Source organism: Panthera leo, chromosome C2 (genome assembly GCF_018350215.1).
Source record: "Panthera leo isolate Ple1 chromosome C2, P.leo_Ple1_pat1.1, whole genome shotgun sequence".
Taxonomy (NCBI): Eukaryota; Metazoa; Chordata; class Mammalia; order Carnivora; family Felidae; genus Panthera; species Panthera leo.
Genome location: NC_056687.1, coordinates 90,458,572 through 90,485,821, shown reverse-complemented (window position 1 = coordinate 90,485,821; position 27,250 = coordinate 90,458,572). Strand labels below are relative to the sequence as shown.

The 27,250-nt window shown below is 34.1% G+C and overlaps 1 protein-coding gene across 16 annotated transcripts in view; it reads left to right on the top strand.

Annotated features, from left to right (window-relative positions):
- NAALADL2 (N-acetylated alpha-linked acidic dipeptidase like 2) overlaps positions 1-19,856 on the top strand; it is a 1,343,235-nt gene extending 1,323,379 nt beyond the window's left edge. For all 16 annotated transcript variants that reach the window (XM_042954993.1, XM_042954989.1, XM_042954981.1 and 13 more), the window contains one exon: positions 18,302-19,856. In XM_042954993.1, coding sequence (XP_042810927.1) covers positions 18,302-18,500 — 199 coding nt within the window. In that variant the 3' untranslated portion in view covers positions 18,501-19,856. The remainder of the gene's footprint in view (positions 1-18,301) is intronic.
- Positions 19,857-27,250: the final 7,394 nt, after the last annotated feature.

Sequence of the window (27,250 nt, the reverse complement as noted above, 5' to 3'; positions counted from 1 at the left end):
TACATTAGTAAAGACACAGATTTCAAGTGTTCAGAGTGATATGAGAAGTACTTAGTATCATTGATCAGCTCCTTCTTTTATTAGAAAACATTCTCAGTCAAGTACGTCTGCCCATCTAACTTGATTTTAAAAGGGAATCATTATCATAGCCTAGGAAGGAAAATTTATTTGCTCTTTTTCTATTGATGAAGCTATAAATTATTGAGTTTGGGGTTTGCTGTACTCTGGCAAGTTGGCAAAAGTTCATTTTGTTGTTTCCTTTGGAAGTTTTTTCTATCAACCTGTCAGCCATTAGTTTCCAGTTTAGTACTTGTTGGAATATGTTTTTAATATAAGTTCAGAAACAGAGACAGATATTCAAATTAAAAACCCTTTCAATCATGTACGTGTCTAAATGATGGCTCTACTACTTAAGAGTAGTGTGGCATGGACCAAGCCAATCTTTGTGCCCATTTTCTTTCTTTATAAAATGGATATAATAATGGTACCTAATGCATTAACTTATTTTGAGGATTAAATTAATTAAAATATGCAAAATGCTTAGAATATTGCTAAGCAGATTGTAGGGAAAAGAAAAAGAAAAAAAAATAACAAACCTTTCCTTTACCTTCCTAGGTTGTCTGATTAGCAAATTAGACTGACAAAAGACCAATTAATGAGAGAAAACCAAATAGACTTTATTAAGATGTGAAGTACACATGCACAAAAGAGAAACTCTTTTGAGCTGAATAACTCAAAGGAGTGTTTAGAACTTGAGCTTATATAGAATCTTCACAAAGATTAATATATTTGTAGAGAAGTGGAAAGACCCCCAGATAAAAGGGTTTTAGGCTTCCAAGGACAGCAAGCTATATAGGAAGGTAAATAAAGAGAGGGAACCAGAGATGACAAGGGTTGTTTTACCAAGGTTTATTATGCACATTCCTCTTAGTACTGTCTCTGGGCTGGTAAGAGTCTAGATTCATCTCCAGTAATTAAAAGTTGAGAGAGGATAGAGAGCTTTTCTGTCTATGGTTTCTCAATTATTTTCAGCTCAAAATAATTCTTATTCCAAAGTGGCATGTTTCGGGGTGGTATATTCTGATCCCCTATAATCTTGTAAATGCTCAACAAATATTAGCAATTGCTATTACTACTGTTATTGATTTATGTAATCAAATTTATCCCATATCTCTTTGTCTACCTGTTGTTGACAACAGGAAACTCTATTCTCAAATTCTGCCTAAGGACAGGTAAGTATCCATCAATGAGTAACAAGGGAGTGTGATCAATGCTATGATAAAACCATTAGCCACATGCCATAGTTACACCAGGAAGAAATCAACAAAGTTTGCCTTGGGTTATGGAGAAAACATGAGTAGTTGGGCCCCTCTCTGAAATTCATCAAATTCATATTCTAGTTCATCCAGACCATAAGAAACCTATCCCTTCATTAAGACCTCTGATGTCAGTAGCTGTATCTCTTCCCATACTCCAAGTCAGAAAATATAAAACTTTTATTCATTAATTTACTATCATCCTTTAAAAATTACAAATATAAAAGAATCTGTGTTTTTATTAGTTTACCAATGGACCAACGTACATTTTCCATAATAGTTGAAAATAAAGTTAAGCAACACATGTTCACACACATGTATATGTGTTTGCGTGTGTGTGTGTCATCCCTATTTGGCTGTCTGATTATTCTGACCTGCATACAAGTTTTAAAGTAATCTTTCCTCTTTCAAATATATTTACTGAAAGAAAAAAATTCAGCACTAGGGAAGTAGAGTGGTATAACAAAAGTGAAGGGGTATCATTTTTGATAGTTAAAGGTATGGTCAAATATAAAAAGGCAGATGGTATAATTGGTAAAGACTCTTGCATGGGATGATATATATCTTGGAGATTATATATATATAATTTCCAAGGCCCTTACAGTAGCTTTTCTCTTGTTCCTTGAAAGTTCCATATGGATGAACTCTGAACTCTTTCCTGTGCAGGAGAAGTCATCTGGTGATTCCACAGCTCTGTGATACAAGGACAAAGTCAGATGACATTAAGGGGAGTTGGGGGGAGATATGCCCAAGGAAGAAAAATCCAGAAATGTCAAGCAACAGTGTACCATTTATAAAGGATTTATGGGAATATCAGGCACTAGTTAAGCGCTTTACATGTTTTAGCACATTTAATTATTATAAAAATTCAAGATTATAAGTAATATATCCTATTTTCCCATTGAGGAAGAGGAGTTTCAGGGAAGTTAAATGCATTTAATGAGCTAGAGATCCTGGCACTAGGATGTAGTGGTAATGGGTCAAGAAGCTTAGTGTTGTGGGAATGAGCATGGGTTTTAGACTCAGATGGACATGATTTCGATATTGACCATTTAGTATTTCTTTCAGAGTTTTCCATTTCTCCTCATTGTTGTAATTACTTTTTAGATGTGATTCATAGTTTCTTTTCAAACCTTACTCTTTTTCAATTATCCTTTCTCTCTCACTAAGGCAAAGATCAAAGTGGGTCCTTTACAGCACTGAGAATGTAAACTTAGGTATCCAGGTGAACCTCACACCACACAACCAAATAGGATGATGATAAGTAGTATAATTAGAATTTCTATAAAGAAAGTTGTATTTTGATGAAGCAAGTATAATGTAAGTTAAGATTTGGGGAAATGGAAAGAAGAGTGTAGTGATTTGAGAATAGGTAGCAAGACAGGCTCCTATGGAAATGTTCTACAGCCTATAAATGATGTATAGTTCTCTATTTTCACATAATTACTTTGGTGTACATCAAACAGTGTAATCAGCTCTTTATCTATTAGAACATAATACATTTGTTTAGTTGCATTATCTTTTGTTCTTATTGATTTGTGATACTAATAAATTTAGTATTTTACAGTATAACAAGAAGATTACTATTCAATTATATGATTTAGGAGGAGACATAAAATTTAGACTTTTTTCTTCCTAGTCCAGTGTTGGACAGATTACATACCCATCTCTCTCTTTCTCTCTTTCTCTGTATGCATATTTATATGTATATGTGTATATATACATATATTTATAAATATATATAAAAATCTATATACATATTTAACTTTATATGTGCATATATTTATATATACACACATATGTGTATGTATACACATACCTAAAAAATGTATGGACAAGTGATAAATATGTAAATAGCAATAATGAAAAAGAAATGAATCCAAAACACTATCAGGCATAAGATCTTTTTGTGAATTGATACTTTATGTGGTAATGAAACCACAGGAGGGCAAAACTGGTATGGTTTATCTTCAAAGACTTCATTTATTCAAAGCTGTTCAATGGTAGCAATAACAATTGTTATCATTGAACCTCATCTACATTTGGAGAGGGAATAACAATTTTCAAATCTCGTTGAAAAGGAAAAGCAAAGTTGAGCTGGTTGTATGAAATCTCTTTTTTAAAAATGTAATATCAAAACTTTACAAGATTAAGACTATATATGATTAAAAATATTCAATGATGAGTATATCTATATCAAAATTATTTGATTTACTTTAAGGATTAAAATATCTTTTTTTTTTTTTTTTTTGCTTTTTTCATGGGTTTACCTGTCTTTGAGTTCAGCTGTTAAATAATCTTCATTATTTATGTATTTATTTATTTATTTATTTAAGACAGAGAGAGACAGAGCATGAGCAGGGGAGGGACAGAAAGAGAGGGAGATACAGAATCTGAAGCAGGCTCCAGGCTCCGAGCTGTCAGCACAGAGCCTGACGGGGGGCTCTAACTCACAAACCATGAGACTGTGACCTGAGCCAAAGTCGGACACCTAACCTAGGTACCCCCTTCATCATTTTTAATAGATACAGAAGAGTTAGTGTTGAAGCTAATTACTGACTGCAAGTTCCCAGAATGTTTTGTTCTGATAAATAATTTTCTTTTTACTTTGCAATAAGTAATTTGAATTTCATAGTCAATTTTTGAAGGATTTTTAAAGGATAAAATATCTGAAATTGCAGTTAAAAATTAAAATCTAAATAAAATTAGATATGTACTTGTTTGAAATTTATATCCTCTTCCAATTATTTCTCAAATTAGCAGAAATTATATGCATATATTTACATTTATATTCCATTGGATTTTTGTAAGTTTTTCTAAAATAATGGAGAAAAAAGTATATCTATAGTATAGTTTAACTTCAAGCTAGTAGCCATTGTAGTAGTTATTGCTAGTTCGTCACAAAAATATATTCCTTGGAAAATATTGACATATAACTCTAATTATATAAGGTGAAGAATTTTATCAAATGTAATTAATGATGGAAAATAAAATAATATTAAGTTACATAATAGGCTATGATGTCCATTCAAATTTTTATCAGTCTATCACTCTTCAATATCTTTACAGTTTAGACAAATGATCTCCAACATCTCTAAATTGTCTCTTTATGAGGAAAGAAAGACAAAATATACAGAATTATTAGAAATTTATTTTCCAGGGGCACTTGGGTGGCTTGGTCAGTTAAGCATCCAACTCTGAATTTCGGCTCAGATCCTGATCTCAAGGTTCATAATACCGAGCCCCGCATCCAGCTCTGCGCCAACAGCACAGATCCTGCTTTGGATTCTCTCTCTCTCTCTCTCTCTCTTTCTCTCTCTCTCTCTCTCTCGTGCATACACTCTCTCCCTCTCAAAGTAAATACAAACATATAAAAAGAAATTTATTTTTCATTTTAAGGTCTTTTGAGCAAGAAAAACTGGTAGAATTCTTGAACTTCAGAGTTTACTTTGTTTTCAATGTTAGCCACATATGCAGAAGACAAGAGCTCTGAAACTGTTCACTCTTTACTACTTTAAAACTCAAAAATCCTTTCAAAATTGAGACCACTTTTCTAATTCTTCCATATCCCACATAGTCCTTGGTACTTCATAAATACTTCATGAATGAGCTCTCAAGGTAATTTCTTTTCTTTGATCTCTGTCATCTTCTAATTTAAAATTCTTCCTAGATTTTCTTAGGTATTATGAAATTAGTATGATTGTTACCATGTTCTTTCCCCTGTTTCTATTGAAGTGTAAATCTTCTTGGATCTGTTTTTTTTTAAGTGCTAAAAATACTAAAATTCTATAACCTAATCATCATGTATGACTTAATCATGTTGTGTAATATATAAAATTGAACAATCCTCTTACAGATTGCCCAACATTTCCATACTTAAAAATTGTTTTTAATTTATTTTGAGAGACAGGAAGAATGCATGCACATGCATGAAAGGTGAGGGGCAGAGAGAGAGAGAGAGAAAGAATGAGAGAATCACAAGCAGACTCCACACTCAGCGCAGAGCCCAACGCAGGGAACTCAATCTCAGGACCTGTGATATAACCTGAGTTGAAATCAAGAGTCTGTTGTTTAACCAACTGAGACACACAGGTACCCTCATTTATATACTTTAAACACATTCTACTACTAATGGTCTTTGCCTTTGTATGGCTCAGAATTCACTTCATGATGTTTTCAGCATATTGGATTAATGTGTCTATCAGAACATTTATTAAGTATGGAAAAAGTTTCAACATGATTCATATACAATGTCCACTGCAAAGAACCAATTACTTTTTTCCTATTTTCAGCCACAGTTCCAATGAGTTCAGTTAAGAATTGTGTATATACATTTTTGCATATATTAAGTATTAGGATTTAAGAAAGAAGGTGGATATAGATTAATGTAACTGAACTCACCGAATAAATTCAATTATTTCAAAAACTAGTTATTTCAGGTAGTGAAAAAAGAGTAATATCTGTGAAATAGTTATTTTTAAAAAAGCATAAATTCTAATTGTTTTCTTTAAATATAATTTAATTGATTAATAACAAATTGGACTATTGCTTAAACAAATAGAGGCTCACAGTCTAGAGCCCCTAGTAAAGGAGAAATTTAGAAATTATTCAGTTAATTAAAATTCATAAATAGGAAAAATAGGGAATTTAGATTATACAATTTAGAAGGGAGTACTGGAGTTGACTCTACATTAAATAGCAAAACCAAATAATTATGACTTTCTCCCTTCATTGTGATAGCTTGGTTTATACATCCATTGATTGCTTCAAGACGCCTATGTGTTATTACCAGGAGAATGGACTACATATTCTTAAATGAGGGAAGGTGTACAAATAAGAGTCTAAGTAATAACAGATCTCTTTTATTTGGGGCCCCAAGACAGCCACGAATCCATTGTCAACCAAGCACTTCAAGTCATGACCACCTGTCTATGAGAATTGGAACTCAAAATGATACCTATTTGCCTTCCTACTTAAAAAAATTTTTTTTAATGTTTATTTATTTTTGAGAAAGAGAGTGCAAGTGGGAGAGGGGCAGAGAAAGAGGGAGACACAGAATCTGAAGCAGGATCCAGGCTCTGAGCTATCAGCACAGAGCCCAACACGGGGCTTGAACCCATGAACCATGAGGTCATGACCTGAGCCAAAGTTGGACGCTTATCCAGTTGAGCCACCCAGGCACCCCTGCTTTCCTACTTTTTAAGAGTAAAGGTTTGATTACATACTGCCTAAAAGGTATATATCCTTTCATCTGACATAAAGCAGAACCAGTCAATGATCAAATGATTGAAAAGCAATTTATTTTAACTGAAATGTTTATCACAATCTTTTGATATAGGACAAAGCACTTTTTTTTTTTTTTGAGTATTGTTCTAAGAGTTGAAATTCTAAATTTACTTTCTCATTGAAGCCACACTAAGGATGCATCATCTAAGATTTCCAGTTTGTCTCCTCATCTTTGAGCAGGAACTGGGCACTTGTAAAACAATCTGAGTACAGATTATTTTTTTCCTCCATTGTCACTATATTCTTCCCGTTCCCTCATTAATTTTTTTAGTTATCTGTCCACATATAATCCAACATTTTCATTTTATCAGTTAATACTTGTGAGTCTTTCCTTTCCAATGCATTCATTGGAAGAAACCTGCTTGGAAATAAAACAAGACCTCTTAGTAAATGTAAACTCACTGGAAGGAATTTTTAAGAATGTATGGGTATCACCGAAAAGACTTAAGTAAGGGAATAGGAAAAATGCAGACTCCTCTAAGGTATCTTCAGACCCATTGCAGCTGAGTTTCTTCATCAGTTTTAAAATTGTCTCGGGTTATTCTTATACACATTCACTTTGATAACTGCAGCTGGAATATTATAGAGCACTTGTTAACTTTTAATATAAAGGGGCAAATGCTGTGCAGTAGAGCAGCAATCTAGAGGATAATTCCAAGAGAATTCTATTGGAATATACTTTCCCTTCCCATCACTAGTGTAATAGATATTTGTTGGGTTGATGTTTTGAAACTTATTACTGCTGCAGGGCATCTGGGTGGCTCAGTCAGTTGAATGTCCAACTCTTGATTTTGGCACAGGTCATTATCTCACTATCATGAGATTGAGCCCCACGTGGGGTTCTGTGTTGGACATGGAGCATGCTTAAGATTCTCTCTTTCTCTTCCTCTGCCCCTCATCTATCTGCTCATATGTGTGCATGCTCTCTCTCTCTCTAAAAAAAATAAAAATGTAAAAAAAAAAATAAAATTTATTACTGCCTAATATCAGAACTTCCTTCCTATATGAGAGGAATTCCCTATGAGGTTGGTAAGAAGCAAGGCTAATCTCCCCCCAACAGAAGGTGAATGGATCCAGATATTTTGTTCCTGAGCTAGGGGACAGCCATGTGACCTAAGTCAGCCAATTGGATGATCTCTCCCGGGTCCTTAAATCTTAAATAAATGAGGCAACCATGACTAAGAGTGAAAATGAGTGCATCTTCTTTTTGAGTTCCCTAAGCAAATAGATATTTCTACTATTTATTCACAATCTGTATTTATTTTTTACAGTCAACTTCAACATAATAAAATTGCCTATGCAGTACTTACATTTTGAAAACAATTAATAGGACTGCAAAATTAGGTGATTTTAGTTTTCTTTAAGTTTGCATAGTAGATTGTATATGGATTGATTTATTTACAAATACAAACCACAGCATTTTATTTCCTTATACTAGCAAAAATAGTTAATATAGTAATACTCCAGTAAATTGTGAACAAATTTACTCTGCTAAGGAACAACAGCAGAGTTCCTTTAAAACATTATTTTTGTCACATTTTTAGTAAGTTAATATGTGTGACAATTCCATAAAATATGAAAGGTAATCCTTCTAGTTTTTGAGAGAAATTTTACATTAAAACATTCATTCCTTCATTAAGTACCTCCAACGTTTGTGATCAATGTTCATAGCTTCAATTGGTCACTCGCTCTGTACTTAGCTTTCCTTCTAGCTAAAGTTAAACACTTTAATGTTCTGTTAATTTCTAAGTGTTCAAATCATCTCAAATAAAATACTTGTTATTCAAGGAAAACCATGCATTTTTAACCTCAAGGTGATTATTTTCAGACTTCAACTAAATAAACTATCTAAATTTTCAGGTAAAAAGATATAAGTATTAAGGAAAATGTGTTTTTAATAACTATATAATTAATAAGTATTGTATATCTGCATACATTTGATGGAAAGTAGCATAAAACCCTAAACAAAGTAGTAAAGTATCTTGACTCACATAATTGAAAGTCAAGAGGAAAAGCAAATTTTAGGTTGGTGGATTCATCATCTCCGTCATATGACCAGGGAATACATTTCTGTCTTCCAGTTCTACTTCCATGGTATCATATTAAAGCTGATTTTCCTCCTGTTGGAAAAAAGGGATGTACCATTTGCAGATTTCATATCCATAACCCGTCCTATTCAAAAGCAGAAAAGGGATTAACTTTCAGTGGTTCTCTCAAAAAGCCAGAAACTATGGCTCTTAGAATCCTGCAGAAAGTCTCCTTTCAAATATAACTGCCAACGTATTCCCACTGTTGAAATAATCCATTTGATTAAGGAATTACCTTATGCTGACTTGATTAGGACTGTGTTATCTAAATCAATATTATGACGATTAGAATCAGATGTATCAAATTAAACTGATACTATTAGGATCTACTTCTGGAGATTTTCCCGCAAACCATAAGATGTATGGTGAGCACTGCACAGAATATTTACAGAATTTGTACTATATGCCCATATGACATAGTTAGAGAAACAAGATACACAAAAACATTTATAACAAAGCAATGTTTTTCTCACAGTCTAATATACATATACATATGTATAAAATAAAGTGAAAAGTTTTGTAAAATATGAAATGAAATAATCTCATACCATATAATATTCTAAATGCATTATATAGACAATATATGAAAATAATAATTTATTCATTATGTGCTTAGCTTTTGACGTGGACTATGAACTCTTTTCTATCCCTGAGCACCTAACACACCAACTTACTCATATTAGATGTTTAATAAGGGCTGTTGAATAGAATAAACCAAAAGATCAATATTGGCTCAATTACTCACTTTGTTTAAATAGACACAACCTAAATTATAAACTTTTGCCTTTAGAATGAACTTTTCAAAACAAATAGTTCACATCCTTTTCATTACTGGATTAAAAAAACAAATGAAGAAAAACCTGAATTAGTTATTTTGTTTGGTTTTGTAGCCTCAGCCTTGCTGTTTACTAAAAGTAATGAGGGTAAGGAAAGAATAATGGAGGAAGGGAAAATGCAAATATTTGGAGCATAGATTAAAGGAAATGTATTGTTATGTTAATTGTCAAGTGCCTTTGGGGTAATCAAATGAAATTGTCTTTGGAAGGTAACAGATCACACCTGCTAATGATAGAAACTCAAATACTAAGAGAAAACGAGTTCCAAGTAAGTTAAGAAAGAAAAGTCATCTAAACATTGAGGTCTAAGTCATACATCCAGGTGAAGGTAAGATGGAGAGAAAAAAACAATGGTGAAATAAAACCAAGAAAATAATTACATGAGTGTGGGGAAAAGTGGTCAACTGTATCACCATCTTCTCCAAATTCTGAAACGTGCTAAGGACTGTGTTAATCTTTGTCTGATTTCTGGGCACACTTTTGATTTAATGGGAAATTTTTGAGTGCAGAAATAGAATTTTTCTTCACTGATAAACCATCAAACACTGCTCCACTCAAGGGCATCTTCCTTGATTATCTTAAAAGATAGCCTCTTCTCAGGGAACTTCCCCTGAGAAATAATATAGTTGGATGGACTGAGAAGTCCTGAGACATAGAATACAGTAGTTAAGTGTTTCTGTTCTCTGCTCTCTTTTATATGTAATTGTAGTGCAAGCAGATGATCCACATTAAAACAAAACAAAACAAAACCCAGTATGCTATAACGATTAACTTATTTTTTGGTTTAATAGAAAAAAAAATCTCACCTGATACTCCTAACAGATTTTAAAACTTCAAATGAATGAACACAGATATCCTAACTTTGTAACGCACATGTCACGAGGATTGTTTGGCATGATTTTTCAAGTGTCTACCAAATTCAGCTAGTCACTTAAAGAACTGTCAAACCTACAGCATAGGTTGTACTCTGTCAATGCTGTTAAGAGGGAATAGAGAACTGATTCCTGTATTAACTTTTTCCTTCCCACAGGGAAGAAATACACTACAAATCATATCAATCATTTATTGCTCCGTTAAAAGTCACCCCAAAATTTAGCAGCTTAAAACAACCATTTATTTTGTGTGTAAGTCTTCAGTATGGCCATCTAGGCTGGACTGAGCCTGGGTGATTCTTCTCATCTGGGCTGGGATGTGTACCGCTTGGCTGTGTTTATATATATAGCCAGTGCTTCTGTGGCCAACTTGGATGGAGACAAGCTAGAATAGGAAGTCTCACTCAGCTGAACAGGTCCTCTCTGCTCCATGTGTTCTCTTTTTTTCCAGCATGCTAACAGGATTGTTCACATGGTGGTTTGTCAGGGTTCCAGAGAGAGAGAGAGGGAGAGAGAGAGAGAGAGAGAGAGAGAAAGCATGCAAGATCTTCTGAGGCATAGGCTAACCACATATGCCACATTCTATTGGTCCAAGCAAATATTAAAGCCAAACCAGAATCAATAGGCAGGAAAATAGACTCCACTTCCTGATGGATTGGGGCTACATTCAAATTTGACGAGGCCTGCATAGAGGGAGGAGAATAATTACAGGCGTTTTTGTAAACCATCTACCACACATGTTATTTCAATCTCAATTGTCCGCAGAGTGAGTTTATGGCTTGACTATATCAGCAATGGTCTTAGTTCTCATTCTGCTTTTGCAAGTATAGACCAAATTCAGATTTAGTTGAAAAGATAATTTGTATTATAAGTATTGCAGCCATGTATTTTGTGAATTCTCATGGACATAGTATCCAAGTCAAATGATCTTTCCTAATGTTGATGTAAATACAACAATCCACTGTTAACTATGGAGTACAGTTAGTATAATCCTTAAAAAGAATTAGCCACAGTTGTAAAAACTGAGCTGGCCTTTTGTCTCTGCAGGCAGCATGTACTTCCAATGAATTTTGAAAGACATGGTTTCTTATTTACTGTGATCTCATTTAGGAGTTTCTCAACATGAAGTATAATGAATGTTAATTCAAATTTAGGATGGGTGGCATCCTGCACCCATTTATGAATATAGGAAGGAACATTTGAAAGAGAGTCATCATTTCCATCATTAATTTGCTAATTCACACGCAAGGAAATGACTCATGAATACTTTAGCTCCCTTTGTTTCAAATTTCATTTTCTTCAGTTTTCCTTTGCCTTAGCTGAATGGAAAAGATTTGTCAGTTGAGTAAAGATGCTTCATCTCCTTCACCGATGCTTGCAGGAGTTATTAATTAGGTTTCTGAGTTTGGCACTGCTCTTTCCTGGTCACCGTGATGTGTCATTGAAACAGACCCATTAAAATGAATGATGTGTGCTGTAATTTCATTAGTGTCATCAATAATGTATTACACTTTCCTTTTAGTAGTCTCTTTGTGTTGTGTGTGGGTCAGGATGACTGTATGAATTACATTTATAAGATCCAAATTGTTACAGATGAGGGAAGATAGGCATGAGGGTGGAATTAATGTTATTTTAAACATGATAACTATGAAAATGATTTCAATTAAATAATATTTTAATTAGGTCTGATGTCTCTACATGCCATACTGAGATACATGTTGTGTGTATGCAAATAAGATGGTGATTTATTGAATTAATAGCACAGTCCATTCTCTCTACAAGGAAATTTTCTGAATTGGCCTAAAGGAGGTGTGTATAAGAGCAAGAGTGATTCATTAAGGAATATAATTTCTTGTGGTCGTAAAGGGTAGACTTTTGACATGAAAACTCTTCAAGTGTATTTTCTTTCTTTCTATCCTATTTTCCTGCTAGAAATGTGCCTTTGACTGGCTATTTGCCAATTCCCAGTCTTCCCTAAGCTGAAAAATATGACCCATCAATAAGAAAGCAAGACATAGTTAAGTTCTCTGATATAGTATGTATCGTTGAAATCTTTTAACTCCATTTAACTGAGGTTCAATGCTGGTGACATAAATGGGAATACAAAGAGCTTTTGACTTAGAAGTTTCCATCAAAAGCACTGATCTAATTTGAAATATTTCCAAAGGCAAGAATCATTTTCATATTAAAAAATGTTACAGTAATTTTGTCCCCCAGGGATGATCCTAGGGAACTTAGAGTTAATGATTGAATATGTAAGAAAGTTCTTAGAACTAAGAAAGATATGGAAAAGTATGTGATGAAATGTAAAAACATGGCTGGGTTTTGATTTTTGTCTTCCATTAAAATATTAAAACTAAAATACTATGATGGTACTTTTTTGAAAAAGGGCTCCAAATATAGAAATTTATTTTATGTAAGCAGGAAGCTAAATGGTACACATTTAGTACACAAAAGAAAAATAGAAAAAGATGAACTACTTCTGGAAATCAGCACAAGAAATTATTCTTCTCATGAAAATTTAAAGAAGATATTTTTGTTATTCTTAATCTGTTTATAAGATAAAACAATCTATCCAGGTGAAAAAATTTCTATTATAATAAAGATCAACTAACTTAAGTTATATAAATAGCTCCCCAAAATGAAAGTTTTACATTATGATGAAAGAATCCTGTTTACTTATCTTCAAGTAGAATCTCAGTATCTGTAGTTTTATGCTGATTTGTATCCAATTTGGGTAGAAATGGATATGAGTGTTTATCTTACATAATAGCTTGCCACAGCTTACTACTTGAATCATGTAGCATATGGAAAATGTGTTTAGCTCCTTGTGGAATTTTGCAAACCAAAAAGGGTCCATTTCTATTCACATGGCTTGTTTACAGTCATTATAAACGTATTTTACTGTGTTGCTTACTACTTAGGAAAAACGAATGTTGGCACACTGTAGACTCCATTGCACTGGTCTTTAAGAAGTATATGTATTGCTTTCCAGTTTACAAAACAAAAAACAGTAATTATATTTCTTGTGCTTTAGACCTAAACATTCTTTTAAGGATGTGTTTTTATTCTTCTCCATTATCACTTTTCTAGATATTTTATAGTGGTTATGGCTAAAGTTGTACATATATATATTAGAGGCTGTGCTCATGTTTAAATGAATTGTCATTGAGGGATTAATCTTGTAACCTTTATGAGCATGTTTTATTAATACCTTATCATTAAATTTAATATTAATAGTATTTAACATTTAATAACCATAGAATGTATATGTAGAAATGTATTTGGTGCCAGTGAGTTTTGAAAATGTGGAAAGGTCATTATACAGAACCAAAAGTATTAAACATGCTCCCCATAATATATTAATTGCACTCGTTCAACTCTTTTATGAGGCAGTTCTGGATAACAAAGATTATATTTTTGTTTGTCAGCATGCTTAGCAATATGCCTTCCAGGAATGGAAGTGTTTTTGGTACAGCTTTTGAAAATATCTATTGCACTCTTAGATTCTGAAAACACATTTGCCATGAAATGATTTATAATTAAACAGAAAATTGATAAAGTGGAAGGAGAGAATTTAAAATTGTAAATATTGTGATAGATGATTAAATATTTGTATTATACTAATTTAGTAATTCTTATTGGTAAAGCAGTATAATTTATGTCTAAAGAAGTACTTTTTAAATGATTGAATAATTAAGATATATTTGAACTGTTTTTATCCTCAAAAGATCTTAATTTTTAAATCATTTTCCTTTATCACATATATATGTGTGTGTGTGTGTGTGTGTGTGTGTGTGCGTGTGTGTGTTTATTTGTTTCAATGGCTCACTATGAATTTAAATATGTTTGACAGGTATCTTGACTCTAAAAACCCACACTTTTTTAAAAAAATGGCAATTGACGGGCACCCGGATGGCCCAGTAAGTTAAGCATTTGATTCTTGATCTCCACTCAGGTCATGATCTCAGGATTTGTGAGTTCAAGCCCCATGTTGGGCTCCTTTCTGAGCTCAAAGGCTGCTTAGGATTTTTTCTCTCCCTCTCTCTGACCCTCTCCTGACCTCTCTCTCTCTCTCTCTCTCTCTCTCTCAAAATAAATAAATAAAGTTTAACAAAAAAAAGCAACTGAGAAAGAGTATGTAAAAATGAAAAAAGTAATTTTTGTATAGGTTGTGCCATGTAGGAGAATACATGTGACTATCTGAGGCTGTTTTATCTCCATTTGGAAAAATTCCATGGTTGTATCAAGGTTCCTCTGTATTACTTGGTTTCTTTTATTTACCTCCCTTGAGTGATGTAAAACTAATAAAACTAATATTTAGGGAAATTGTCATTAGGTATTTCACTAACTCTAACTACTTTAAGTTATTTTGATATAATCAACACTTTTACAAGTCAAAGCATGTATGAATGGATTCTGTATGTATGTACATGTATAATTGCTTGCATGATTATGTTAGCATGGTTGAATGGTTTCTTCTGACAATCTCTTTCATTTTATAAATGCTATGGGAATGGCAGAAGGGAAATCTCTGTTACAAAGAGTGTTCTAATTCTGGAAATAGATCCAAATTTTTCTCAGAGTACAGCTTATGGCCGGAGAATTGCACATGACCCACTGGCCACTCCATTTGGAAGATATTTTTTTCCTCCCATATTCAGGGACTATATGTTTCTTAATACAAATTTATGCCTGAATTCAAGAATATCTGGAATCTAGGAAGTACCTTTCTTTCACTGCTCTATTTTTTTTTTTTAATTTTTTTTTTCAACGTTTTTTATTTATTTTTGGGACAGAGAGAGACAGAGCATGAACGGGGGAGGGGCAGAGAGAGAGGGAGACACAGAATCGGAAACAGGCTCCAGGCTCCGAGCCATCAACCCAGAGCCCGACGCGGGGCTCGAACTCACGGACCGCGAGATCATGACCTGGCTGAAGTCGGGCGCTTAACCGACTGCGCCACCCAGGCGCCCCTCACTGCTCTATTTAATTCATACAATACCAAGTTTACTCATAGGCACAAAATTCAAGGATTTTGGATTGGATTATTAGGGATAGTTCTCACTTTGAATGATCTGTTTTGAAAAATTGATTGAAATAGGCTCTTCCGTTTAAGGATCTTCTGCCCCACTGCCACGCAATATGTAGTTATTGTCAGCTTAAAATTTTCTACAAATACAGAAATTTAAGACAGTTTTATTCTTAAATAGTTAATACTTAAAATGCAAATTAAACTGGATTGATGTAATTTATACCAATATTATTGAGGATCTACTCAGTTCTTATCACTACCCTAAGCCGATAAAAATTTAAGTAAATTAAATGACCATGACTGAAGATCTTCTGTGTTCACAACACTAAATCAGACCTGATAAAAAACATATTTCCCAACCCTGATGTGGAAAGCAAGGATGTCATAGCATATCCTTGAAATATAGGGTGCAGGGTCCCATGGCAGAGAAGAGACACTGAAAAGGTGGGGAAGTCAATATTATCAGAGAGGACTTGGACACACAAGGAAAAGAGATGATCTGCAGGGTTCTGGCATGAAGGGTCGTGTAGATTCGATACACCACAGAGTGCAATGTGAGAAGTTCAGGAGAGGCTGAGGTACAGGAATTTTGATGAGACAGGAACCAATAATCCAGAACTCTGTATAAATGGACGTTAGTGCTAGGGAAAGTATAAACTAATTAAATCTGTACTGTGGCCCTCACTTTGTCTCTCAAAATTAACTATCAGTGTGTAACTCACAACAGTGTCCCCTTTCGTGTGGACTAAGTGCTTCTCCAGACTTTATATTATAATGTGATCATTTGAAAATCAAATCTACCTTTCGCTGTTTTTGTTTTTTTTTTTTAATGCCTGGAGGTAAAAATGTGATTTTCTTAGCCTGGTATGGAAGGGCCTCTAGGGTGGCCAGACCTTGCTGTCCAGCTCTTCTCCTAAAGCTGCCGACTCTGGCCTTGACCACTGGTCATACAGAAACACCAGCATTGATCCACTGGGCGTACCAAGCCGTTTTTTAAGTGTGTACCTTTGTGTATGCCATCCCTCCTGCATAGGGTGCTGTCTCTGCTTTCTACCATGTTGTAACTGTTGATTCAACATGAAATTCAAATATTCTCTATTATGAACTTTTTTCTGACCTTTTTCCACGGTAATCCTTCATCTTGTATCACTACCCCTTCTATTTCTAATCTGACAATTAGACAAGTGTATTTTAATTATTTATATCTGCCTCTCTTATTTGACTATGGAATTTCAGCTACTTTGGACTGGGAGTAAGTCAAATGATCTAATAATCCACAGTTTTCTGCCAAAATGCATCTCTTTATATCTGTCAATGATAAAAGGGACCACTTGAGATTTGCCCAAGGCCAAATTCTTCTTTCTAAGAAATTTGAATACATTTCACGGCCACATTGTATTATATACCCCACACTTATGAGAAGACAGTATTATAAATATCAAATATACACAAAAGAAGAGAAAATAGTATAACACATCCCATTATCCATTTTCAACATTAGTAACTAATGGTTACGCTTATCCCCCTCTATACTATCTATGGCTCTAGTCTCCTTTTTCCCCTCAAATATTTCTAAGCAAAATCTTAGACATGATAACCTTTCGTTTGCAAATATTGCTGTATCTATTTCTAAAAAATAAGGACACTTTTTGAAAGCATTCTGATGATGCCATCATTACACCTAAAATATTAACAATTCCTTAATATTAACAAATCTTCTATTAGTATTCAATTATGTACTGCTTCTTATTTTTTAAACAATTTGGGTAAAAACCTGGGAGAGTCTACTTTATGACTGGTTGACAGGTTTCTTTTGGTCTAAAGCAATATTCTCAATCAGGGGAAATTTTGCCCTGTAAGGGATAATTTTGGCAGTCCAGAGACATTTTTGGTTTTCACAGCTGCCATGGGCTGAAGGTTTGTATCCTCTCAAAATATAGGGGTTAAACACTTAACCCCAGTGTGATGGTGTTTGTAGGTGGGGCCTTTGGGAGCTGATTACATTAGATTAGTTCATGCAGGAGGCCTTCCTGATGGGGCAAATGCCCTTATAAAAAGAGAAGACACAGGATGTCTATGTGTGTGCATGCACGAAGGAAGGCCAGATGAGAATGTAAACAGGAAGAGGACTCTAGCCAAGAACCCGACCATGCTGGCACCTCCATCTCAGACTTAAAGCCTCAGAATCATGATAGATAAATAAACCTTTGTTATTCAAGCCACTCAGTGTATGGTATTCCATTACAGCAGCCCAGACTGATGGAGGCAAGTAAAAGACAGTGGTACTGGTATCTGGTGGGCAGAGACCGGGGATACTGCTAACCATCCTGCCATGCACAGAACAGCTGCACAATAAAGAATGATCCAGCCCCAGATGTCAATAGCGCAGGAATGAGGTTTAGTCCAGAGGTTTTTCTGTCACCTATTTTTTTTATTTCAGTTTGCTTATTGAATATACTGGATCATTTGTCCTATAGAGTTCTCCACCATTTGTATTTGCTAATGACACATTGTCATCTCATTTAACATATTTCTCTGTCTCTCTTGTATTTATTAGCGATTAGATTTAGAAGCTTCATCAGATTCAGATTCTTTTTTTTTTTTAGCAAAACTACTTTATTTTGTTTCATAGATAGTACTGTATATTGCCATGAGGGAGCTATATAATGTCTAATTATCCCTCCTCACTATGGGAAATTTGATCAACGTCTATATCCATTAATTCATTAGCAGTTGGAGACAATATTGTATTTTTATAATTTCTTCATTTACAACAAATGTCACTGTTTCTTGGAAATTTTTATTATGATGTTTGATATGAAAATAGCATAGTGCACGAAGCATTTACACATTCTGTATTTGTTTTTAGAAATATCCTGTACCACCTTGATGGGAAGACAAGCCAGTTTTCAATACTCCTGGAGGCTTGGGAGCACTGCAAGTTACTTGCATCAAATGAGACCATTCAGGAAGCCCTGTCAGAGGTGTTGAACAGCATTAATTCAGCTCAGGTTTACTTTAAAGCAGGACTTGATGTGTTCGACAGTGTCTTGGTTGGAAAGAACTGAGAAAACTCGCAGCATTTTAAGAAGTTTGTTTACAATTCCTCAAGCAAAAGCTCTAACCTAACCAGATTTTCTGACATTGAAGACTTTCCCCCCAATGACTTTTTTACAATTCCAAAGCTATTATTACGTTGTATTTTTAAATGTACATATAAAAGAGCATTTTGCACATTTAATATTTTCTTATATCTACATCTCTGAATATGTAAAAGCAAGTTATTGAAATAATACCTAAGGTTTATCTATTAAAAAGAAATCTGCTGTATTTTTATATATATGAAATATTTGGGGGGCAAAGTTCCAAGAAGTTCTGGACAATCTTCAATTCTAGGGATAAACCATGTAGGAACAGAAGTTATTCCCTATGTTACAGCTATTAATGACCTAGTTTCTGTAATAGAAATGGAAAGTTGATATGGTTTCAGATTAACTTCACTAGTAAGTATTCAATATGAAGAATTCAAGTATTCCGACTGAATGATTGGTCGACCAAAACCACTTTGAATGTTTCTATTTTATGAAATGAAGTGCCTGTTCATAATACAACTAGATGTAGTAATACACTGGTTATGAAATTGTATTTTTTTAAGTATTAATGAAAAAAAGAGCCATAAACATTCCAGGGGAAAATCTCAAAGTAGCTGCACAGAGCAATTTAAATGCAAATTTTTTCCTAACAACTTATAAGGTGACTAGCTTTGAAACCCCTAATTTGCCTCAGTTGATTTTGTAAAAATTACAGGAGTGATATATGTCTTATGAGGGAGAAAATATTTCTTATTTCTTCTTCTGTTCATTCTGTAGGAAGCACTGAAACCTAGCTACTCTGAAATGAAAGCATTTTGCATTGTTCTTCCTACCTGTATCTCTTCTGAAACTCCTTCCTGGAAGGCAGTTTTAACAGAATACCATGCAATTTCCACAGGAAAGTAGGAAAGTTTTCTTTGAAAACCCAAACTATTTTAAAAAGCACCAAACTGCTGTTTCTGCCACTGACACAAAGGACTCACAATGAAAGAGTTGTTTGATCAATGAAAAACTTCTTAATTCTGTGAAGAAACTTTTGATATTTTTCCTTCTTTATCCTTCATTGTGACTAAGATGCAAAAGTAGAAAATATTCATGCTTCTAATTTTATGCAGAAAATACAGTGTTACTACAAGAGTGTGTCTTTCCCACACTTCGATTCTTCTCTCATGTGGAAAATGAAGTTTTTCATGTTGACACTGTCATGGAATGGCCCTAGCATCCACTATTCCCCAAAAGCCTACAATTCTTTCTATTGGATGACAGTTTAAACTGTGAGCTTCTCTTTAGAAATGTTCTTCTGGTATTGAATAAAGCGATACCTCCTAGGAAGCATATCCTCAGCATATTTTATGTGAACTGTCTGTACCTAACACTGCACTCAAACACACTTCCCATTTAGATACAAGACAGAACAAGATTCCAGACAATGCTTGTATGTCTAAGTCTCCGATGTTTATGGATAAGCATAAACCTACTCTTCATTTCAAAGAAAGCGACAGTTGAGGGGAAAGAATTAATCAGTATTGATTAATTGATTATAGGGGTCAGCTGTTGCTATCATAAGTAATGTGTATAAGCTCAAGGCAAAGAGGAGAATTGATGTAATTAGCTAGATAATTCAAGCAGAAATCCATTTTCATATGAATTGCCTGTGTGAGCATATTTTTAAATGACAAATGAAACTACCTTACAATGTTTTTTTTTTTTTTTTAAACCAATGCACTTGCTTGAAAATATTTCTCATGTTGAAGAGTATCTACAGGGAAAGGTTCCAAGGAGCAGTCACCCGTGAGCCTCAGCATCAGCTCCCTCTCTTGCTCCACAGAAATTAGCAGAACAGAGGTGAGAAGACACAGACAGACATGTTTGGGGCCAAAAAAGAGAGTGTTGATACCAAAGGGTCTCCAACATTTAACCAAACTTCGGTGTATTCATTCCATTTCTTCATTTGGAGTTGAAGTTACTTTAAAACAACATTTTGGAGTTGGCACTGAGTTTAAAACAAACAAAAACAAATAATTATTACTTTTGTAGTTTATCATTTAATTTCTCAATGTTTATTCATTTTTTGAGTTAGAGAGACATGGCATCAGTGAGGGAGGGGCAGAGAGAGAGGGAGTCACAGAATCCTAAACAGACTCCAGGCTCTGAGCTGGCAGCACAGAGCCCGACGCGGGGCTCAACTCACAGACCGCGAGATCATGACCTGGCCGAAGTCTGACTCTCAACCGACTGAGCCACCCAGGCGCCCCCCATGGTTTATCATTTTAAAACTCAATCTTAAATAAACTCACCCCCTTAGTCTGTAAGACTGTTGAGAGCACAAAGTATATGTTTGTACATTTTGGTTTAAAGATTGATTGTGTACCTAGGTAAACCACATTGCATAGATAAAAATCTCAATATTAGTATCGCCCTTCTAAATTATGTGGTATTTGCTATTTGAAAAAAAAACCTAAACGTAACTATGTATTAATGTGTTTTTATCAGTCTATTTAAGAGATAACGTGAAGAAGGTATTATAATTAAAACAGATGTCCACTAATTCTATAGATGCTGCTTTAGATCTTTGATTGCAACAAACCTCTGACCTAGACATCATTGCTAAATTTATTATATCATTTTTATTTCTTTCCCTAACAAATCCAAGTAAATAAAATCCTATGCAAGTTAATAACAAGTGTTTTGGTGAATTGATAATAGGTTTAAATTGTTGCTGAGATATCTGGGTGCCTGGTACCTCTCACAATCCTTTGTACATAGATTTGCACCAGGGCATAATGAGTCACAAAAGGTTATTCTCCCAAGAAAATGTGGCAGATGTTCACCACTTAAATTTAGATTCAGGAAGGGTTCACATGAGCTACTGCCCTTTGTGGAAAAGCAGAGGTTCTCAAGGCAAAAGAGCCTGAGAGACATTCTGGTCTAAGCCCTAGGAAGTTCCCTTCAGCCAGGGAAAGCATCATCACTCCCATCAGATAAGTGAAGCCAGAGTGATTTAGCAATGTGGATATAGTCACATGTTTAGTTAGGAGCAAAAACACTAAACTAGAAAGCACTGGAATTTAAGCTTCTCTGCTTTCTCATGCGGTATATCCAGCTCATTCCCTGAGGTGCTAGGGTTATAAAAGATCTTTTCCAGTGCATTCTGTGTAACTAGCCATTCTACCAGATGCTATGTGGGCTGCAATCACTGCTTTTAATTAAGAACTAGTCATTCTCTGACTATACATGATGAACAAAACTGTCCCAGGGAACCCAGGAAAAGGACACTAAGACTGGGTAATGGGGGAAGTGGGGAGAGTCTCTCCATGACACCATAAGTCAGGAAGGAGGGCATTGAGTAAAAGCCCTTTATAAGAGGACATTTCAGCTCTTTATTAAATCAGCAGTCTAAATAAGTGTTTCTCAAAATGTGATTTGGGGAAGTGAGGCTTAGGAATATTCTTTAGCAAGATTGCCCAGATAATACATATATGCACTGAAGTTTAAGAATTTCTAATCTACACTATCTTAAGAAAACATTACTTGGTAATATCTCTACATAAAATACAGAGTCACAATAACAGGAGGGACCTAAAGCTTTGCTATTAAAGGCACCATTAAAAACAGAGAAACCATTGTATCTCTCAAAAAAGGATGCAGACACAGCTAATATCTGTGCTTACTACATGTCAGGCACTATTATAAACTTTTTCATACATTTGTTTCTTCTAATTGAACCCCTACAATAACCCGTTTTAAAAATGAAGCAGTTTGGTTGAGCGACTTGTCCAAAATTCTACATCTAATAAAAATGGCTGAGGTGTCTCTCTACTGGGCCTTCTGGTATGCAGTCCTGTGTTCTTCACACTGAGTTCTACAGAAAACATCACAAGAATCTTTTGGTTTATAGAAAGTTGTATAGCTGCAACTTTTAATGTATTTCTGTACAACTGATCAGACTATGTAGCCTGTCACTTTACTGGTTTAATTAAAGAGTTTGAAGAAACAAATACACCCTTCCTTATGATGTTTGCCCACCCCAGCAATGATGGACTTGTGTAGATAAATTAGAAGGTATCTATAAAAGCATTAAAAATAAGTGTACACTTATAAAATATCATGGCAACTAGATGTAACATAGTAAAAATGATGAGAAGCCACATATTTCACAATTTCCTCCTCAAAATGCCTGTATAATTTCACTGAAGAATAAAAAAAGAGCAGGTGCTGGGATTTACAACCACAGTTTTATATCATCCTTAAAGATGGTATAAAAACTAATTGACTTCAAATATATATATATATATATATATAACTAATTGACTTTAAATATATATATATATATATATATATATATATATATATATATGGCATACAATAAGTTTCCCCTATTGAAAAAAATAGGTGCACAAAAAGAAAATAATGATTTGTTACCATCTGCCTAATAATCAATCCACAACTTTGCCTCAAATGGAAACTATAACTATTTGCACAATAAATTGGTAGACCTAGCCAACAGTGTTCTCAAGAGACATTCTGTGGAATGTGTAATTAATTACTCCAAAAACTAAGCTTTCTCTGAGGGTAGCACATTGTCATCTCACTGGCTTAATAGGCTAAATGTGCCTTTGCCACACACTCCACTAGCAGAAAAGAATAATTTTAAACTGTCAATCCATGTGTTGAGCGGAAGGAAAATGGACCCACACATTCCAATAAACATCAGCAACGTGACTGTACCATCACAAGATCATGGATGTAACCCAAGGGAGAACTAAACAAACAATGTGATATTTGAGAAAAGAAATACTCTGCTTAGCTGCTAGTGAATCTCTATGTCTTGCATAAGTTTACAAACCTCAGAATCTGCTACTCTGAAAGATTTTTAAAAACTTCATGGAGTTCTGAGCACCCCATCAATTACAAAACACTTTTCAGTTAAGTGAGTTTGTTTTATGCAGTTCAGAATTACAAGTGACAAGAATTTGAAAGGACAGTTGCAAAAGAAATTTTAAATGTAGCCTTTTCTGGTTATCACCATATCCACTCAATTTTCTGTTTTTTCTTTCTAGATATACTCTAGCAATGGGATTAGACTTTTTTTTTCCCCCTGAGAAAGTAATTTTAGGATCTATTCATCTCAATATATATTTATCTGTTAATCAGCCAGTTTTATTTCCATAATACCTTTCAATTATCCTTGGAAGATATACACTGAAGTGCCTTTAGCATACCTAGGACTGCCAAGAATCTTGATACTTTGCTTATTATGAGATGACATATTTCTTAAAGACATTTATAATCTCATATTCAGATTGCATCTAAATTTACAAAGCAAAGGATTACATCGAGGCACTCTCAGTAGCATTCAAGAAAAAGGAGCTGCTTCAAATTTTAAAACGTTTCTCGTTATTTTATGTTTGGACTATATAGTTAAGTAATTTTCTGTAACCAGAGTGGTAATTTTGATGTTTTCAGCCAAAATCCAATCATGGAAGCCAAAGAAATGCATGGCTACTCTAATTTCTTAAGCAGGATTCTGTCAAGAATTAACTCAGGAGCAGCTGATTCAGTGCCTACATCTAGACAGAGCTTTAATGAGGATAGACAGAGCCTAACAGTGTTCTACTTCCTTTGATGTTGTAAACCAATAAGCACGGAGGTAGCTTTTCTCAGAAGGAAACAGATTTTATTTCCCAGGGGCTAATTAATATGCACCACCTCAGTCCCCAGAGGACTGCACAGGTGCCTGTACTATGCCATATGTCATGTGCTAGATTCCAGCAAGCTCAAGAGATTAATATACGATCATTATTATGAATTATTATGTTGCATTGAAGTTAATGTCGGTCTTTTGTTCTAATTAAAGTACAAACTTGGCATCTGAATAGAAGCTTAGCTAGAGAAGAGAAGTGAAGTTAGAGTCTCTGTTTTAATGAACTACATACATTTTTCAATCAAAATGTGTAATTATTTAATTATCTGGTCTGCTCAGTTAGTATATAATTCTTTCCTTAAAGGATCTTTATTCGATATGTTACTCTGCAGATGAACAATACTTGGAGTGTGTTTTGTCCTTTGAAATTCTTGGCCATTGTCAAATCAGGCTTTCATTATATATGCAGGAGTGTTTTATTTATATTAATAATTATTTGTTTATCTTTATGTCAAGCTGCTGCATATGGACTACCTTACTCTGAGAGTCAGAACAAAATGTGATTACTCTACGAAGACAGTTTTATCATATCTGTTTAATAAGAAACAAACACACAAACAAGCAAACAAAATATTTTACCATACCATTGCAAATTGTCTGCAGGAAGCAAAATGCCCAGATGGTTAAGTGTAGCTCGTATAATTATATTCCAAAGATGTTATAAATAATTCCATTTAGAAGCTGAGATAGGACTCTATTAGGTGATTTAGTGTTTACATTTCACACAGAAAGGTTTAATGGCAAATATATCCCACACATTTTAACTTGCTACTTGGAGAATATGAATAGATTGCATTCAAAGAAGAAAAAAAAGGTTTCTAGGACACTCTGAAGGACTAGTTTGTTTTTATAGACCTCTAGAAAAATCAGCACATCATTTTGATACTACTTTCATATTATGTATTTAAAATGTTAATATATACCATGCATTTTTAATCATGTCTTCAGTGTAGCAATATTTAGATATATAAAATGTTATAATAAATAAATTTTCTCAACTGTATAATAGTAAAAAAAAATTATGGCCTTTAAGAATGAAGATGAGCAGGGGAAGATTTATAAATTAACTTGGGATAAATTTGGAGGACAACCTCTCCAATTAAATTTGCTTTGATTTAAAACAAATATCTCTCAAGGGGTATCCCCATTACAAAATTGCACTAAACTATTGTAGTGTTGAATATCGTTCAAAATACTTTGATTATCATCTGTGATTCAGAAATCTTTTTCTTCATAGAAAAGGAAAAGATTCATTGTCATTGTCTTTGCTGTGATTGATTTTTAATGACACTGATTTAAAGGCACATATCTGTGTTTTTTTAAGCACTATATGGGGTTGAATGTCTAATTTCTATAATGTGTAGATGCCCACAAGGAATTTAGTGCTCTTTATATTTAGCCCAAGTGTGATCTCAATTTATTTGACAACTTTTTAATGGATTACTCCCATGACTTAATATGCAGCTTACTTAGAAAAGTATATTGTGGTCTGGAGTGACAAAAAATTGGTTGGAATACCACATCCATTAAGAATATGAGTGAATATTTTATATTTCAGTCACTTAAATGTTTGTACATCATTGAAAACATAGTACTATGAAGTAAAGGCATCTTTCAAGAAATATGTTCTGATTCAGAAATGCAATGAGAATGTGCAGTAAAATGGTAATATTTAAAATGCCCATTTAAAAATATTAAATATAGGCGCAAAACATTGCTCTACTGTGTTTTGTTATGACAAGATATATAGTATTTTAAGTATGCAAAATGGATATTATTTATTAGCATGTATAGATGCTAACGTATGGATTACCTTTATGTAATGAATATCACAGCCAAAGAGGAACAAGCCTTGCTCGGAGAACATCCTACAAGGTTTTATCATGTTCATTTTTGTCTTCCATTCCTTTTCAAACATACAGTTCTCATGCTGGGCCATTTAGGTTTGCAGGTTGTGACAAGTTTTAACATCAAGTAACAGTATTTCTATCAGCTCCCATGCGAGGAGTTTTGTTTCCTCAAATTAGCTCAAAAGAATGTTGTCAGTTATCACACAAAAAGCGTTCTGTATTCACATGAGGTAGCAGATTTCACTCATTTATTCGCTCAGCAAACATTTACAAAGATCCTAGTCTAGGCCAGGCGCTGTATTCAGTGCCAGAGGTATAATGATGATTAACACAATATAATAATGATATTAGCACAATTAGCAGCTTCTAGGACTGCACAGGATATAACACTTCAGTTTAAGTGATGACGGGACTAGATACAGAGGCACCCATAGATAATGTAGGTTATTGCAAGGGTAGTGACAGAGCAGAGCTATAGCGTAAAGGCGCCGTATGTTCGGGATACAAGCCTATCTTCGTGGGCTTTTGTTAAGGCTCCTTTGGGCTAGAGTGTTTTTTCTCCAATATCCTTGCTACACAATAGCTAGTATTTATTGGGAGCTCACCATCCTGTCAGGTACACACACACATGCACACACAAACACACATATAAAAATTCAAAAAACACATCCTGCAGAATAATATATTATTCTACTCATGATGTAAAATTAAAATATACAAATTTGTATGTTTTTCATGGGTATGTACATATGTATTCAAAGTATGAAAATACAGACTAAAAAAAAATAAATACCTAATTTAATTCACGGTAGTAGGTGGGAAACAAGTGCTAAAACACTTGTGTTTTTACACAAAAAGAAATTTAAGCAATGCAATACAATAGCAAATTGGTAGATTAGATTACTTTTCTTATTACTTGTCAGTTTGGATGGTGGATCTCTGTGTTTGTTGTGAAATTCTTACTTGCATTCTGTATTAAAAATAAAATCCTCAAAGTAACATAAACTCCCAATAAGATAGTCTGATCCTGGAGCCCACGCTTATAACCACTAACCTAAATGCCTTTCTAAATGACACAATTTTATAAGCACAGTCTGTTTCCTCTCCTTCCTCAACTATAGTAACCTTATAAAGCAGAGGCATTCTTATAAGGCCTTCTGCTATCCTAAATG